Raw genomic sequence first — 16,666 nt, 5'->3', positions numbered from 1 at the left:
ATGTCCATTTACTACCATAAACACAAAATGTGTTCTCTTGAAAGTCAGGAATTTCTATGTTGAAAATAAACCAAATTTCTGAAACAAAGCTATATATAAAATTATCAAGTGTCCAATAAGAACCAAGAATTAGTAGGCAACTTATGGACCAGGGAAAAACTGAGTACTTTAAAGACAAGAGAACTAGAATAACAAAAACAAAGTTTAAGAATGGGTGAAATCAACTAAAAAACTGTAATTATATACTTAAAAGTCAATAGCTTTGAAACAAAAGAATAAATATATCGCTTTAGAGCAATGGTAATATATGGTAGCACTTAAAAAAAAAAAGGAAATCTAGCCATTGTGGTTTATTTATCTGATGTTTGAATGCTTCCTGCCAGAATGGGAAAAATCCCCTAAAGTGACATACAACCAACAAAAATCTGAGGAGAATTATTCTAAAAAATTGTTATCATGAAGCTCTGGCAAAGGTAAACTATGTATGGTGTAAAGACTGGAGGTCAAGGGGCTGTTCATAAACACATTTTTGTAATTGAATAGATTTGATACCACCGGCCAGTGGGGGACATGCAAAAGGTTGTCAATTGATGTTCTCTCTCATTGATGTTTCTATCTCTCTCTCCCTCTCCCTTTCTCTCTCTCTCAAATCAATAAAGCAAAACTATTAAAATTATATATATATATATATTTGATGAGAACTTCCCTCAAATGAGTATCACTAATTTAAAGTTAAGAACTGACTCATGTAGATGTAGCCCGGCTGGTGTGGCTCAGTGATTGAGCGTCGACCCATGGACCAAGAGGTTGCCAGTTCGATTCCTGGTCAGGGCACATGCCCAGGTTGTGGGCCCGATCCCCAGTGGGGGGCATGCAGGAGGCAGCCAATTGATGTTCTCTCTCATCGATGTTTCTCTCTTTCTCTTCCTCTCCCTTCCACTCTCTCAAATCAATAAAAAAAATAAATAAATAAAGAATTGACTCATGTAATCATATGATTGTGGGGGCTAGCAACTCTGAAATCTGAAGGGAAGGCAAGCAGACAGGAAATTCCGGCAAGAATTGATGTCGCAGTCTTGATTCTGAAGACTGAAAACTCAAACCCAATTTTTATGTTGCAATCTGCAGGCAGAATTCCTTACCCTTCAGGGGTTCTCAGTCATTATTCTCATGGCCTGGAACTAACTAGATGAGGCTACCCAAAGTCTACTAATTTTAATGTTAATCACATCTAAAATATATATTCACGGCAACATCTAGACGGATGTTTGATCAAAGAACAGAGGACCAAAGTCTAGTCAAGTTGACTTAAAATTAACCATCACGCTGAGTTTTTGATTCATTATATTAAGGGTCAAATTTTGACAGAGTTCATTGTGATTATTTGGATAAGGTGATTTATGCCAGATTTCCCCCTGTAAAGTTAAGATATTATCCTTTGTGAAATTCTCTAGTGAGGATGCACTTTGATACCACAGAAATGTACTATTACTTCTCAAATTTTTAGGCATTAGTTCTGTCATCTTTTAATTATCTTTGGCCAAATTAATTAATTAATAATAAAATGGCTAGGAACTGGAGTTTTTAAATTCCATCATTCACTTTCTAATTGATAGTTGGTTTATATTTATTTATTTGGTTTTATAAAATATTTTTCTATATTGATTTTAGAGAGAGAGGAAGGGAGAGATAGAGAGATGGAAATATCAACCTGGGCATGTGTCCTGACCAGGAATTGAACCAGCGACCTCTTGGTGCATGGGTCGACGCTCAACCACTGAGCCACACCGGCTGGGCAGATAGTTGGTTTATTATTCTAAGGCAGAAATTACTCTTCTGTGCTATTTTTTATTAATTAATTAATTTATATAAATGTGGATTCATGAATTTTTACTTTATTCAAAGAAAGATAGCAAGGACAAATTTCTTGCTATCATTACTTCTTTTGATACTCGAATCATCCCAAATGTAACAAATTGGAGCAGCCTCTACAGATGGTCCTTGTGTCTTTTTCATTATTATTTGAGCATATACTTATTTTTTATTGGCATATAGTTCACATAACATACATTTCTTGCTTTTTGGCTGGATGTTTTAGGTTTATCCTGACCAGTGTATTGTCCCTGCCCAGCCCTGGAGTCAGCCATTCCCCAAGGAGTTTGTGGTAGGCAGTATGATGCCCCAAAGGCATTTGCATCCTAATCCCCAGAATCTCTAACTATTACTTTAATTGTGAGAACTTCTTGACATCCATTGTTGACGTGAAGATGAAAAGTACCATGCGTTAAAAAAATGAACACGTCAATCTTACAATAGCAAGAAACTGAATTCTATGAAGAAATTAAATGAGTCTGGTAGTATGATTTCTCCCTAAGACTGCAGACAAGAGACCAGGGCATGTGAGACTCTAAGCAAAGAACCTAGTTAAACCATGCTGTATCTGCGTGTGTATATGTGCACATACATATCATCTCAATCCTTCTCTATATATCTACCTATGTATATATATTCAAACCTATGGGCAACCTGTGATAATTATACTTCCACTACAATAAGCAGAATTAATTCTATGATTGTCTTTTTCTGTATTGATAAAGAACTCCTTTCTCCTACAGTGTGAAACCTAGCTACAATTAACCAAAACATATTGACGTATTTTTTTTCAGTCCTATAGTGCACAAAGAGTCATTTCAGAATTGCTATCTCATGCTCCCAACATTAAGCCTAGCAATTAAATTTGAATGTTTGCTTAGATTTTTTTGTCTGAAAGAATATAACATATATATATATATATGTGTGTGTGTGTGTGTGTGTGTGTGCGTGTGTGTATATAGATACATATACTGTATTTAAATATTATTTAAGTTAGTTAACTGATTTTTTTAAGTAAAAAGTATTAGAAAACTTGAAAAATTTGAGTCTGCCAATCATTTAAAACTCAGCAAAATGCTTTAGCAGAGACAAAATATATAGTCTTACATAATTAGACCACATTTATGACTAAATTGTTTTTTAAAATACACAAGAAGTGTAAAATTGATATTGTGGGTTGAATTGTGTTTTTCAAAAAAATGTGTTGAAGGTATAGCCCGTAGTGCCTTAGAATATGACCTTACTTGGAAATAGGGTTCTTGCAGATGTAATTAGATAATTTAGGCGATACTGGAGTAGGGTGGGATCTTAATCCAATATTATTGGTATTCATATAATAAGAGAAGAAACACAGAGATACTGTGATGGGAGAATGATATTTTATGAAATGGTGCAGCTCCAAGCCAAACAATGCCAAAGATTGTCAGCAAACCACCAGAAATTAGGAAGAGAGAAGGAAAGATTTTTCCCTATGGGTTACAGAGGAAACATGGCCTTACCAACAACTTATTTCAAATTTCTAGCCTCCAGAGCTATTAAACAGTACAATTTTGTTGTTTAAGTCAAAAGATGATGATGATGATGATAATAATAATAATAATATAGATTTCAGTACAAGAAAGTGGAATGCTGCTGTAACAAAAACCTAAAAATGTAGAAGTTGAGTCAGAACTGGATAATGAGTAGAAGCTGCCAGTGTTTAGAGGCACTTGACAGAGTATGCTTAGAACACCTTGGATTGTTGGTACAAATGTTAACAAAATTTCTCATAAGGGGCCCCCAAAATTGTGGAGAGCTGTAGAGAAAACTTCTATCATATTGGAGAATACACATATTATCAGGAACAGAATGTAGCTAGAAATATGAATGATAAAGATGTTTCTGGTGAATTTCTTTTTAACATAAATGAGGAAGTTATTGAATGCTGAAGGAAAGGTGATCATTGTCATAAAGTGGTAGAAAACTTCTCTAAAAGTAGAATTTGCAAGTGATGAAATTAGATATTTAACTGTAAGGAGTCTCAAGCAAAATATGGAAGATTTCTCTTTACTGCTATGGATTAAAATTTGTCCCCCAGAAATTCACATATTGCAGCTTTAATCCCCAGTGTGATGGTTATTTAGAGATTTCTCCTTCAAGAAATAATTAGATTTACATGAGGTCTTTACAATGAGGCCCGCATGATGAGATTAATGTCCTAATAAGAGAAAAAGATACCAAGATATCTCTCTCTCTCTCTCTCTCTCTCTCTCTACCATATGTGGACACATTGAGAAGGCAGTCACCTATAAACCAGGAAAAGAACTCGCAACAGAAACTAAATCAGCCAAAACCTTGATCTTGGACTTTCCAGACTCCAGATCTGTGAGACAATATATTTCTGTTGTATAAGCCAATCATTCTATGATTTGTTTTTTTTTTAATGGCAGACTAAGCTGACTAAGATAGTGTTTACAGTACACTGTTATAGGAAAGACATAAATTGAGAAAGAAACTTTTGAGCAGAAAGAAACCAGCATATTGTGATTTGGATGTCTCTGCCAATTCAGATAACATGTCCTGGGAAACAGGCCCCAAAGTATGGGTGGTCAACTAGGTACAACCATGTGCTGAGAGAGAAGTCATGTGACTTATGAATTCAAATAACCATTTCAACTGAAGCCAGAACTAGAGAGGTGGTTAACCAGAAAAGATCTGTGGATGACCCTTTTGTCTGATGACTTGAAACACTGTGGATTGAACAGGAGACCAACAAGTTTCCTGAGAATTTTATGCCTGCAGAAATGCTGTCAGACTGGACTGGAAAGGATAGAAATGGGATAAAATGAATGAAAAGTGACTACAAAGGCAGAGCCATAGATGCAGAGGTCTGGGCCAATGAGATATTTTCTGGCTGAAAGTGTAGGGCTATCACCCTTGTCAGTCTAAGGGGAGGGGCCAAGGCACTGGTAGACCTAGAACATGGGGCAGCTTCTCCAGTGGGTAAAAAGATCAGAGCCAGAACCTTAGCCCAGAAGAGAAAAAACTAAGCCACAGATAATTATTTCCATGCCTTTAAATCTAAAAGAATTTACCTTGATGGGTTTCACACTTGCTTGGGACTTGTGATCTTTTATTTTTCCCTGAACTCTCCATTTTGACATAGAAATTTTTATCATATGCCTGTCCCAGCATTGTGTTTCAAAAGCAGATTACTAGTTTTCTAGGTTCACCAGCCCAAAGATAGAAAAAAATTTTGTCCCAGGATGAACCATACCCAGACTCTCACTCATATAAAACTTAGCTTCTTGCCCAGCTGGTGTGGCTGAGTGGTTGAGCATCAACCCATGCACCAAGAGGTCACTGGTTCGATTCCTGGTCAGGGCACATGCCCAGGTTGTGGGCCCAATCCCCAGTGGGGGCGTGCAGGAGGCGGCCAATCAATGTTCTCACATCGATGTTTCTATCTCTCTCTCCCTCTCCCTTCCTCTCTCTCTAAAATCAATAAAGAAAAAAATTAAAAAATAAAAATTTAGACTCTTTAGATGATGAGATTTGGGACTTTTTGAGTTCTTTACACTTAGATAAGATATTGGCAGACTGCTAAGAGTTGAATTTGTCTTCTCGCCAAAAATTGTTGTAATTCTCAATAATACCCCAGATTGTGAAATTATTTTGAAATAGAGTCACATTGTAGATGTAAGTAGTTTTTTAAAAAGCTTTTAGGACATACAACTGTGAGACCATACATTTCTCTATTTTTGCAGCATTACCCCTCAAAAACAACTAATAAAGTTGGTATACATTTAAAAGTTTCATTGGCATAGACTCCACATCCAAATAATTTACTCATTTAAAATATACAATTCAGTGTTTTCTAGTATATTCAGACAATTGTACAACTATCACCAAAACTTAATTTTACTATTTTTTCCCACTTCACAAACAAATCCCATGTCAAAAGCTCAGCAGAGCTGGACAGAGCTGGGCTGTCAGCTGTCTAAGTAGCCAATTAAGAGAACAAGACACAATAAAGTAACAGTCACACATTTGCTAACTCAGTAAAATCATGTGAGCCAGGGGCTAAACCAGAGAAAGCATAGGCTCTCTCCTATTCTGTGCTTTCCTAGGGGAAATAGTCACCAGCTGAGGGTCAGGTGCACAGATGTGGGTTCATTTCACTCTTGAATTAGGCCCAAACAAAAGTATCCTGTAGTTTTATGGACCAGGGGGCCAAAAAGGGAGAGAGGAGGAAGGGTTAGGAGTGCACAAGTGCAAAGTATCTAATATTTTCTGTCTCTTGATGAGGAGATCTCAGCAGAGGCACCTGGGGAAAACCTCTGCTTCAGCCCCAGATAAAGAGGTCTCTCAATAATGGTGTCTGGATTAGGAAAGCAAATCTGCATAAGAACATGACTAGCTGTGGTGATGGTGGTAATGGTGGTGGTGTTAATGCAGAGTCTTTTATAAAAACCTTCAAAGACTGCAATGCATTGGCTGGCCTATGATAGATGAATGATAGATAGATGATAGATAGATAGATGATAGATAGATAGATGATAGATAGATAGATAGATAGATAGATAGATAGATAGATGATAGACAGATAGATAGAGAGATAGGTAGATAGATAGATGTGATAAATAGATGATAGATAGATAGACAGATAGACAGACAAACAGACAGATCGATAAACATATAGATAGATGTGATAGACAGATAGATGATAGATAGATAAATAGATAGATGATAGATAGATAGATGATAGATAGATAATAGATAGATAAATAGAAAGAAAGATGATACATAGAGATAGATGATAGATGGATCATAGTTAGATGATAGATAGATAGATAGATAGATAGATGATAGATTGGTAGATAGACAGATAGACAGTCAGATAGATAAATATATAGATAGATGTGATAGATAGATGATAGATAGATAGATAGATAGATAGATAGATAGATAGATAGATGTGATAGATAGATGATAGATTGGTAGATAGACAGATAGACAGACAGACAGATAGATAAATATATAGATAGATGTGATAGATAGATGATAGATAGATAGATAGATAGATAGATGTGATAGATGATAGATAGATGATAGATGATAGATAGAGATAGATGATAGATGGATCATAGATAGATGATAGATAGATAGGTAGATAGACAGATGGATAGACAGATGATAGATAGATAGATGTGATAGATAGATAGATATAGATAGATAGATAGATAGATGAGATAGATGATGATAGATAGATAGATAGATAGATAGATAGATAGATAGATAGATGATAGATAGATAGATGTGATAGATAGATAGATAGATAGATAGATAGATAGATAGATAGATAGATAAGATAGATAGATGATAATTGGATGGATGTTGTTACCAGAAAGGGGACTGGCCACAAATGTGTCTGCCTACAGCGGGACAGTAGTGTCTGGGTTCTGGACTGAGTGTAGGAAAAATGCAACAAGATGAGTGCAGGTGACTTTTAGATAACATTCATGAAAGCTGGAACAGTGAAGCAAGGAAGGGCCTAGGATAGAAGAAGCAACGGGGGAGACTAGGTGGGGAAATCAGCCCAGGCTGGGCCGCTATAGCTCTCTGGGAAGTCAGAGAAAAGGGGGCCTTGGGGACAGGTTCAGGGGGTTAGACCAGGATGAGCTGTCGCTGCCCAGTGCTCCCTGGTTGCAGGTCTCATGGGGTCCCTCAGAACTGAGGAGAGCTGCAGGGGAAGAAGGGGGGAAGGGAAAGGCAGGAGAGCTTCTGGGAGGAAATGTGCTGAGGGCATGCTCCTTGCTGGGAGAGCTCTCACTGGGCCCTTCCTTATGATGACGTCATCAGTGACGTCACAGAGCAGATCCCCCTACTGCTGCCAGACACCCCGGTGTGAACCGCAGGGACAGCGGCAGGAGCAGGTGGCCCTCAGCAGCGGAGTCTCCAGGTGAGGACAGCCGGGAGGTGGTGGCAGCGGCGTGTAGTACACAGGTGACTTGGAGTCATCCGTCCAGCCGGTCCCATCGCTCCTTCCTCAGTCCTCTCCAGTCACCGGCCCTGCCCCCATCACTGGCTCTGTCCCCGTCCCTGTCCCCAGCCCTGTCCCCATCACTGACCCTGTCCCCCGTCACCAGCCCTGTGCTTCGTCACCAGCCCTGTGTCCTGTCACCGGCCCTGCCCCCCATCCCTGGCACTGTCCCCATCACCAGTCCTGTCCCCATCACCGGCCCTGTCCCCTGTCACTGGCCCTGTGTTTCCACCACCAGCCCTGACCCCCATCACTGGCCCTGACCCCATCACCGGCCTGTTCCCCGTCCTCGGCCCTGTCCCCACCACCCCTCACCCCTCTCCATCCGACCTGACCTGACCCACCTGTCCCCTGACCCGGAGGGTGGCATCCCCAGATCTGGTCCCCACCTGTCTCTCTCAGGAACTCGGACAAAGGTGGGCCATGGCGCTGTCTCTGCCCGTGAGGCGCCTGTGGAAGGAGTACCTCGACATTTCTAAAGACCCCCCCGAGCTGTGCTCCGCGGGGCCCGTGGAGTTCAACATGCTCACGTGGAAGGCCGCGGTCATAGGGCCCCAGGGCAGCCCCTACGAGGGGGGGGTCTTCTTCCTAGATATTGTGTTCCCACGTTTTTACCCCTTCCAACCACCCAAGGTCCAATTCTGCACCCGCATTTACCATCCCAACGTCACTAAAGCTGGGCGCGTTGGTCTGGACATCCTGACCTCCGAGTGGTCGCCCGTACACACCATCTCCAAAGTACTGCTGTGCATCAGCTCCATGTTAAGTGATCCGAGCCCTCACCATATCCTGATTCCCGAGATCGCGACCGTGTACACAATAGACAGGCCGAAGTATGCATTACTGGCTCGAGCATGGACGAAGAAATATGCTATGTGATTGAAAAATGAAGGATAGGACCCTCACCCCAATAAAACAGTTCTTTCCCTTGGTTGTCTCGGACTGCTCTCTAGGACCGCCGTTCCGGTGTTCCTGGGCACGTCCCCAGCAGGGTGTGTGCAGGGGTGGGGGTTATGGGGGGACTTTACAGGTGGGGGGCCATGGGGATGGGGACCCTGGGAATGTGGGTCCATGGGGGTGGGAGAACCCTGGGGGTGAGGAGCCCTGGGGGTGGGGGAACCCATGAGGTAGGGGAACCCTGATGGTGGAGCAAAGTGGGGGGAGGGGGGAGTGTGAGACAGACCAGAGTTGATCCCCATTTGACCGAAAACTTTCTATGCTGATTGAGGAGGGACAGCAAGACCAGGGGGTGGGGGCTATAGGGGTGGGGAGCCATGGGGGCAGGGTGCTATGAAAGTGGGGCCCACAGGGGTGTGGGCCCTGGGGGTGGGGGCCATGGGGGTGGGGGCCCTGGGGGTAGAGTGGACCTGAGGGTGGGGCCTATAGGGGTGGGGGAGACCTGGGGGTGGGAAGACTTGAGCATGAGGTCTATGGAGGTTGGGGGATTTGGGGGGGGCCCTGAGGGTGGGGGCTATGGGGGTGGGGGACCTGGGGGTGGGGGTCATGGGGGTGCGGTCCCTAGGGGTGGGGGCCATGGGGGTGGGGGCCATGGGGTGGGGAGCCCTGGGGGGTGGGGCAAGGTTGGGGAAGGAGGGGTGTGAGACAGATCAGCGTTGATCCCCATTGGACCGAAAGCTTTCTCTGCTGATTGAGGAGGGACAGCAAGACCAGGGGGTGGAGTCTTCAGGACGAGGGGGCCGTCCCGCCAGTCAGTGGGATGACTGTCAGTGAGGATCCTTAGAGCTGACCACGGGGGGGACACACTGGGTGAAGACCACAGAGATGACTAGGCATCGCTTCTATGCGGAAGAACCTCCGTTTTCGGTTCCTGTTTCTGACCAAGATCAGTACGAACCCGAATCATCTACTTGGAGGTCTGAATTTAATGGGACAAAAATTAAGTGGATTAGGAGTTGGTACAAAATAAAATGATGCCTGACCAGTGTGGCTCAGTGGACTGAGCTTTGTCCCATGGACTGAGAGGTCCCAGCTAGATCCCAGGTCAGACCACCCAGTGTAGCTCAGTGGTTGAGCCTGGACCTATGCATCAAGAAGTCACAGATTGGATCCCAGTCAGGGCACATGCCCAGGTTGGGCCCTATCCCAGTGGGGGGCATGCAGGAAGCGGCCAATTGATGTTCTCTCTCATCGATGTTTCTATCTCTCCCTCTCCCTTCCTCTCTCTCTAAAATCAATAAAGGGAAAAAAATGGCACCAAGATTTCAGGTCAGGGCACATGCCTGGGTGTTGGGCTGAATCCCTAGTAAGTAGTGTGCAGGAGCAGGAGGCAGCCTATCGATGTTTCTCTCTCATATCAATGTTTCTCTCTCTCTCTCTCTCTCTCTCTCTCTCTCTCTCTCTCTCTCCTCTCTCTCTCTCTCTCTCTCTCTCTCTCCTTCCCTCCCTCCCTTTCACTCTCTCTCTAAAAAAAAAATCAGTAGAAAAATATCCTTGGGTAAGGATTAATAACAACAACAAAAAGAGTGATATAAATATATAAATGTGATCATATTGTATATAACCTTTTGAGAATGGCTTTATTTCAGCATAATGGTTTTGAGATTAATCAAAATTCTGTGTGTATCAATAGTCCATTACTACTTATTGCTGAGTAATATTCCATTGGATTAATATACTACAATGTTTATCCTTTCACACAATGAAGGGCATTTGAGTTGTTTCCATTTTGGGGAGAATAATGACTATAGCTACTATAAAGATTTGTGAACATAAGTTGTCATTTCTTGAGGGAAGTGGAATTGCTGGGTCATGTGGTAGTGTCTGTTTGGTTAATTTTATAGAAAACTGCAACATGTTTTTCCGAATGCCATATTGCATTCGTACAAGTAATTGTGAGATTTCAAGTTGTTCGCAATCCTTGTAAACACTTGGTATGGTCAGTAGTTTTTATTTTAGTCTCTACTAGGGGTGTCTCATGCTGGCTTTAATTTGCATTTCCATTATGGCTAATGACTTCGGACACCTGTTTATGTGCTTATTTATCATCTTCCTTAGTGACGTGCACAATCTTTTGTCCACTTTTTAATTGAATAGCTTGCTTTCCTCCTGTTGAGTTTTGAGACTTCATTATATATTCTAGATACAAATCCTTTATTTGGTGTGATTTCAAAATATATTCTCAGTCTGTAGATTATCTTTTTTTTTCTCTTCTGAATATCTGTTGGGGAGAAAATTATGTTAATTATGAGGACTTTTTTTATTATTATTTTTTTATGGATCGTGACCTTTTTTTTTTTTTTGATATGTGCCCCTAGCAAGAACCGAGCCCAGGACTCTCTGTTCCGCAGGCTGACGCTCCAACTGCTGAGCCAAACCATCCAGAGCTGGATCATGATTTTGAGGCAATGACTGATAACACTTTATCTCACACCATATAGTCCCTTTTCCTTTCCCATAACATACTTTAGATGTCTTGAGTATTACATCTACGGAAATTGAGAACCTCATCAAAAAGTTATAATTTGTGCTTTCAACCATCAAATATCTTATAAATGAGTCAATGAGAAAACAGCATTTTATTTTTACCCAGATGTTTATACTTTCCATTACAGTTTCTTTATTCCTCATGTTCCAAATTTCTTTCCATTATCACATTTTTGCTATATGAAGGATTTCTTTTAGAGTAGACGACAAATACTCTTAGGTTTCTTTCATCAGAGAATGTCCTTAATTCACTTTCACTTCTCAAAAATGTTTCTAGATATAAGGTTCTGGGTTTAGAATATCTTCCTTTCAGCATTTTAAAAATGCTCCAATTTCTTCTGATCTCCATAATTTCAAATTAAAAAACAACAACACTATAATCTATCAAATTGTTGTTCACATATAAATAGTGCATTATTGCTTTCTGAATATTTTTAAGATTTTTTTTTTTTTTTTTTTTTGGTCTTCAGTTTTCCATTCTTTGACCATGATGTGTCTGCGAGCAGATTTCTTTGGCTTTATTCTGTTTGGAGATCGGTGAGGTTTTTAAATATGTAGGTTCTGTGTTTTGTCAAATATGGGAAGTTCTCAGCTAGTGTTTCTCCAAATATTACTTCTGTACCAATCTTTTTTCCTTCTCTTTGTTTGATCACAGTAACCTGAGTGTCAGATATTTTATTATTCACCCATAGCTCCCTGGTAGTATGTTCATGCATATAAAGAAAAAAATATTTCCTTTTTATTTTTCAGATTAGATTATTTCTCTCCATCACTCTTGTTTTCTTTTTTTTAAATCTTCACCTGAGGACATTTTTCCATTTATTGTTCAGATAGAGTGGGAGGGAGAGAGAGGAAGAGAAAGAGAGAAACATCGACATGAAAGGGACACATCGAGTGGCTGCTGGGGACAAACTGCAACCAAGGTACATGCCCTTAGCGGGAACCTAACCCAGGTGTCTCTGGACCGCAGGCCGACGCTCTAACCACTGAGCCAAACTGGCCAGGGCTTGTCTCTTCATCACTCTTTACGTTCACTAAATATTTCCCCTGACATCATCTCCACTCTGCTCTTCAGTCTGTCCTTTTCTTTCTTTCTTTCTTTCTTTCTTTCTTTCTTTCTTTCTTTCTTTCTTTCTTCTTTCTTTCTTTCTTTCTTTCTTCTTTCTTTCTTTCTTTCTTTCTTTCTTTCTTCTTTCTTTCTTCTTTTCTCTCTCTTTCTTTCCTTCTTTCTTTCTCTCTCTCTTTCTTTCTTTCTTTCTTTCTCTCTCTCTCTTTCTCTCTCTCTCTTCCTTTCTTTCTCTCTCTCTTTCTCTCTTTCTTTCTCTCTCTCTTTCTCTTTCTTTCTTTCTCTCACTCTCTTTCTTTCTTTCAGTTAATATAGATTTAGTTTTAAGATTACCTTTTTAAAAAATTTATATCTTCTCTTTTCTAGCTAAAACTTTCAATCTAGCCATTAGTTTTAAAATTGTTTGGTTTTACTATAAACAATTTTTTAAAATAGATGTTCTAAAGGCTTTTTAAGATAATTCTGATATCTGTGTCACCTCAGTGCTGGGACATGTTCATTGTCTTTCCCCATGTGACTTGAAATTTTTCTGTTTATTTATAAGCTGGATAATTTTATATGGTACCATGGATATTTTCAGTGTTATGTTAGACTCCGTGTCTTGTTGAAATCAATTCCATTGCGTTCCCTCCTCAAGTTCTGACAAGGCTTCTGTGAGTTATTGTTCTGAGGTCAGGGCTATTTAAAAAGACCTTGCAATGCTCTGTGTATGCTTATCTATCTCATATTTTACGTTCCAAATTGATGTATGCTGTTTGGGGTCACCTATGGGCAAGCACAGCTTGGGGATGTATCCGGGGCTTTATAAACTTCAAAGAGTCACTTTGTTGAGGGTTTCTCTCTTGGCAGTCTGATACTTTCCAGTTCCCTCAGATGTCTTTTTCCAGAATCTTCAACCAGAAATTTCTGTTTTTTTTTTTCCAATTCTATCAATTTCTTCCAATTTACATTCCACAACTGCACAGATTGGTACCAAATAGCACAAAAGCAGGGAGAGAAAAAAAGCAATGATGGTTCACCCACACCCTTGAGACCACACATTTTCTGATTGGTAGGAATGTTTTCTTTCCAAGGGTTTGGCTCCTGAAGGTCCCCTATTGCTACTACTGCTGTCTCGACCACAAGATTGGCTTGGAAACTGAGATATGAGGATATCCAGAAAAAAATAGGGGCTATACATACCTTCTCTGAGCGGTAGGGGGCATCGTTTGGTTTTGTGAATCCTAAATTAGAGGGATTGTCTTAGAGTTGATGCTCACTTTCAGATTTGGGGTAGTGTTGAGTTCACAGCAGGGTATATCAGCATCAAAAACAAAAAACAAAAAAACAACAAAAAAAACCTGTAAAATCTCCACTGCTTCAATGACACTCTAAATTCTCATTATCCTTGCAAATTTAACTGCTACTATTTACCTTTCAGAGTCTTCAAATAGCAATTCATTGGGAGACCCAGGATGGAGAGTGTTTATTCAATCCTACCCAAACTAAAAGCTATAGCTTAAATTTGAATAAATATAATCACTGAATAAATATAGCTAAAATCTCATTTAAAAATTCAAAAAAACCTCGTGAAAATTTCAAATGTTCTTAGTAGAAAAACATCAGAGAGCTTACAGGCTTTGATGTATTGGTGGTTCATCTTTCTGATGTAGTTTGCCAAGTTATAATTCGTTGACTTTATTTAAAAAGAAAGCAAGAGTGAGCGCAATGTTTTATGCATGTACATTCATAACACTGTGTTTTAGATGCATCTTGATTTTTCCTTCTTGTAAAGACAATTAAAAATGGGAAAAGTATTTAATGATTACCTGTTTTAGAAGTAAAATAGATGTGCATTAGACTATTTAATCTTGTGTCAAATCTATACCTTTAAAGTTTTCAAAAAGATATTTTCTTTTACATCTGGTTTCCAGTAATGAAGAGTCTGCTAAATTATAAGGATAAAAATTAATTAAGAGCACTAATATTGAAGTCATAAACCTGAGTTCAAATCCTGAATCAGCTACTCTTATTACCTATATGAACTTAGGCCAGTTATGTGACATAGTATTCATCCTCATTTCTCTTGTGCGTGATGGAAGTAATAGCATGTATAAAAGAGTTTTTGTAAAAGTTTTTCGTATTGTGCTTGGCTATAGTGGGTGCTAATTAACGCTGGCTTCTCATCCTAATTAGCAACCAGAATGAAAGTCAGATATCAATTACATAAATAACATTTTTTTCCTTATACACCAGGTTCAAACCTGATATACAGTTAAGTTTAGCAAACAAATTCTCCCACTCTTTAAATATGTACTCCATCAGCATAGCCTCCACTGAAATTTTAAATGTAATATAAAAGGTCTCAAATATTAAGTAGTAGGTGCAAGTTTTGCCAAGTGGTCTCTTTGCCTTATCCTTAACAATCAGCATGTACTACCTTAAGGATGAACTATAAGTTGCCAAAACATACATTGAAATGACACATTATAAACAATTTTTAATAAGAAGTTTTTTAAAAAGGATAACCTATGATACATCAGACAAGGGGTTAATATCCAAAATATATAAATTGCTCATACAACTCAACAAAAGAAAGACAAAGAACCCAATTAAAAAATGGGCAGAGGACCTGAATAGACACCTCTCCAAACTCGACATACAAATGTCCAGGAGATATGTAAAAAAATGCACAACATCACTAATCATCAGAGAGATGTAAATTAAAACAACTATGAGGTATCACCTCACACCTGTCAGAATGGCCGCCATCAACAAATCCTCAAACAACAAGTGCTGGCGAGGGTGTGGAGAAAAGGGGACTCTAGCACACTGCTGGTGGGAATGCAGATTGGTGCACCACTATGGAAAACAATGTGATACTTTCTCAAAAAATTAAAAATGGAACTGCCATTTGACCTAGTGATTTTACTTCTAGAAATATATACTAAGAAATCTGAAACATTAATCAGAAAGAATATACGCATCCCTGTGTTCATAGTAGTGCTATTTACAATTGCTAAGATCTGGAAACAGCCCAAGTGTCCATCGCTAGATGAGTGGATAAAAAAGCTGTAGTACATTTACACAATGGAATACTATGAAGCTGTGAAAAAGAAGGGTCTCTTATCCATTAAGACAACATGGAGGGACCTGGAGAGTGTTATGCTGAGTGAAAAAGGCCATCCAGAGAATGACAATTACCACATGATCTCACTTATTTATACATTATCATGAACAAAATAAACTGTGATCAAAATAGATCCAGAGTCATGGAAGTAGGGAACAGACTGACAAACCTCAGAGGACAGAGGGTTGGAAGAGATAAACCAAAGAATTTATATGCATATATGCACAACCAATGGACACAGACATTAGTTTGGGGGAAGCAGGAGGGTATGGGAGCAGGGAGGAGAGGTCAATGGATGGGGAAAAAAGTGGGAGACATCTGTAATACTTTCAAAAGTAAAAATAAATAAATAAATTGAAAAGAGGGTAAAGGGGGGGATAAAAGGTGATTGAAGGAGACATGACTTGAGGTGATGAACACACAATACGGTATACAGATGATGTATTATAGAATTGTACAACTTAAACTTATATAATTTTATTAATCAATGCCACTCAAATAAATTCAATTAGGAAAAATAAAATAGTTTTACAAATTAATTGTTACCATGTTCTTGGTAACAGAATTAATTATATAACTAAATTGTATAAGTCCACTATTAAAGAACAGAGACTACAGTTTTCATGTGACAACTTATGGCACTTACTGACTATAAGGTTATCCTAGAAAATGGGTTCGTGTTTCCTATGGATAAGGAATCACAGTTTTATAGACTATAAAGTTTATAACATTCTAATAGTCTAGGAGCACTGATAAATATAGGGATTTTAGAGAAATATATTATTTTTTCAGTTATATGTATTATATGTGAAACCTACCAGGTGAGTTAGATGTTTTTTTAGTAGATGTGAAAAGAGCAATAAATATTTAGAGACATAAAAGTAAATGATAACTGTAGAGACGTACCAAACCCTCAAGACAGAAGTAAAATCTTAAGCCATAATTGGAAGTGGTTGCCAGAACAATAAAGAAGTCATTTTATAAATCAACAGTTCTTGTTACACCAATATAAATAAAATGGTCACATAAAACAAAACATTAAATTTTGATACTAAATCAGAAAATTGTTAAGCAACTAATGAAGTCAAATCTCTATCTTAGGAGCTGAATGGACCACAAAAGAGATGAAATAAAAGAAATACTGTTTCTTTCA

At 39.2% G+C, this 16,666-nt stretch overlaps 1 protein-coding gene across 1 annotated transcript; it reads left to right on the top strand.

The window, feature by feature from the left end:
* Window positions 1–8,335: 8,335 nt before the first annotated feature.
* Window positions 8,336–8,773, top strand: LOC118636211 (ubiquitin-conjugating enzyme E2 D2B-like). Its single transcript, XM_036271259.1, has one exon. It carries the CDS (start codon window positions 8,417–8,419, stop codon window positions 8,771–8,773), a length of 357 nt encoding a protein of 118 aa, XP_036127152.1. The 5' UTR covers window positions 8,336–8,416.
* The last annotated feature ends 7,893 nt before the right edge of the window (window positions 8,774–16,666 follow it).

This window comes from Molossus molossus, unplaced genomic scaffold (genome assembly GCF_014108415.1).
Source record: "Molossus molossus isolate mMolMol1 unplaced genomic scaffold, mMolMol1.p scaffold_m16_p_2, whole genome shotgun sequence".
Lineage (NCBI taxonomy): Eukaryota > Metazoa > Chordata > Mammalia > Chiroptera > Molossidae > Molossus > Molossus molossus.
The sequence above is the reverse complement of the archived record's forward strand: the minus strand, read 5'-3'. Positions and strand labels throughout refer to the sequence as shown.

Excerpts from the sequence above, each read along its gene's own strand:
- LOC118636211 (XM_036271259.1), top strand. The coding sequence starts at position 8,417 with ATGCTCACGTGGAAGGCCGCGGTCATAGGGCCCCAGGGCAGCCCCTAC.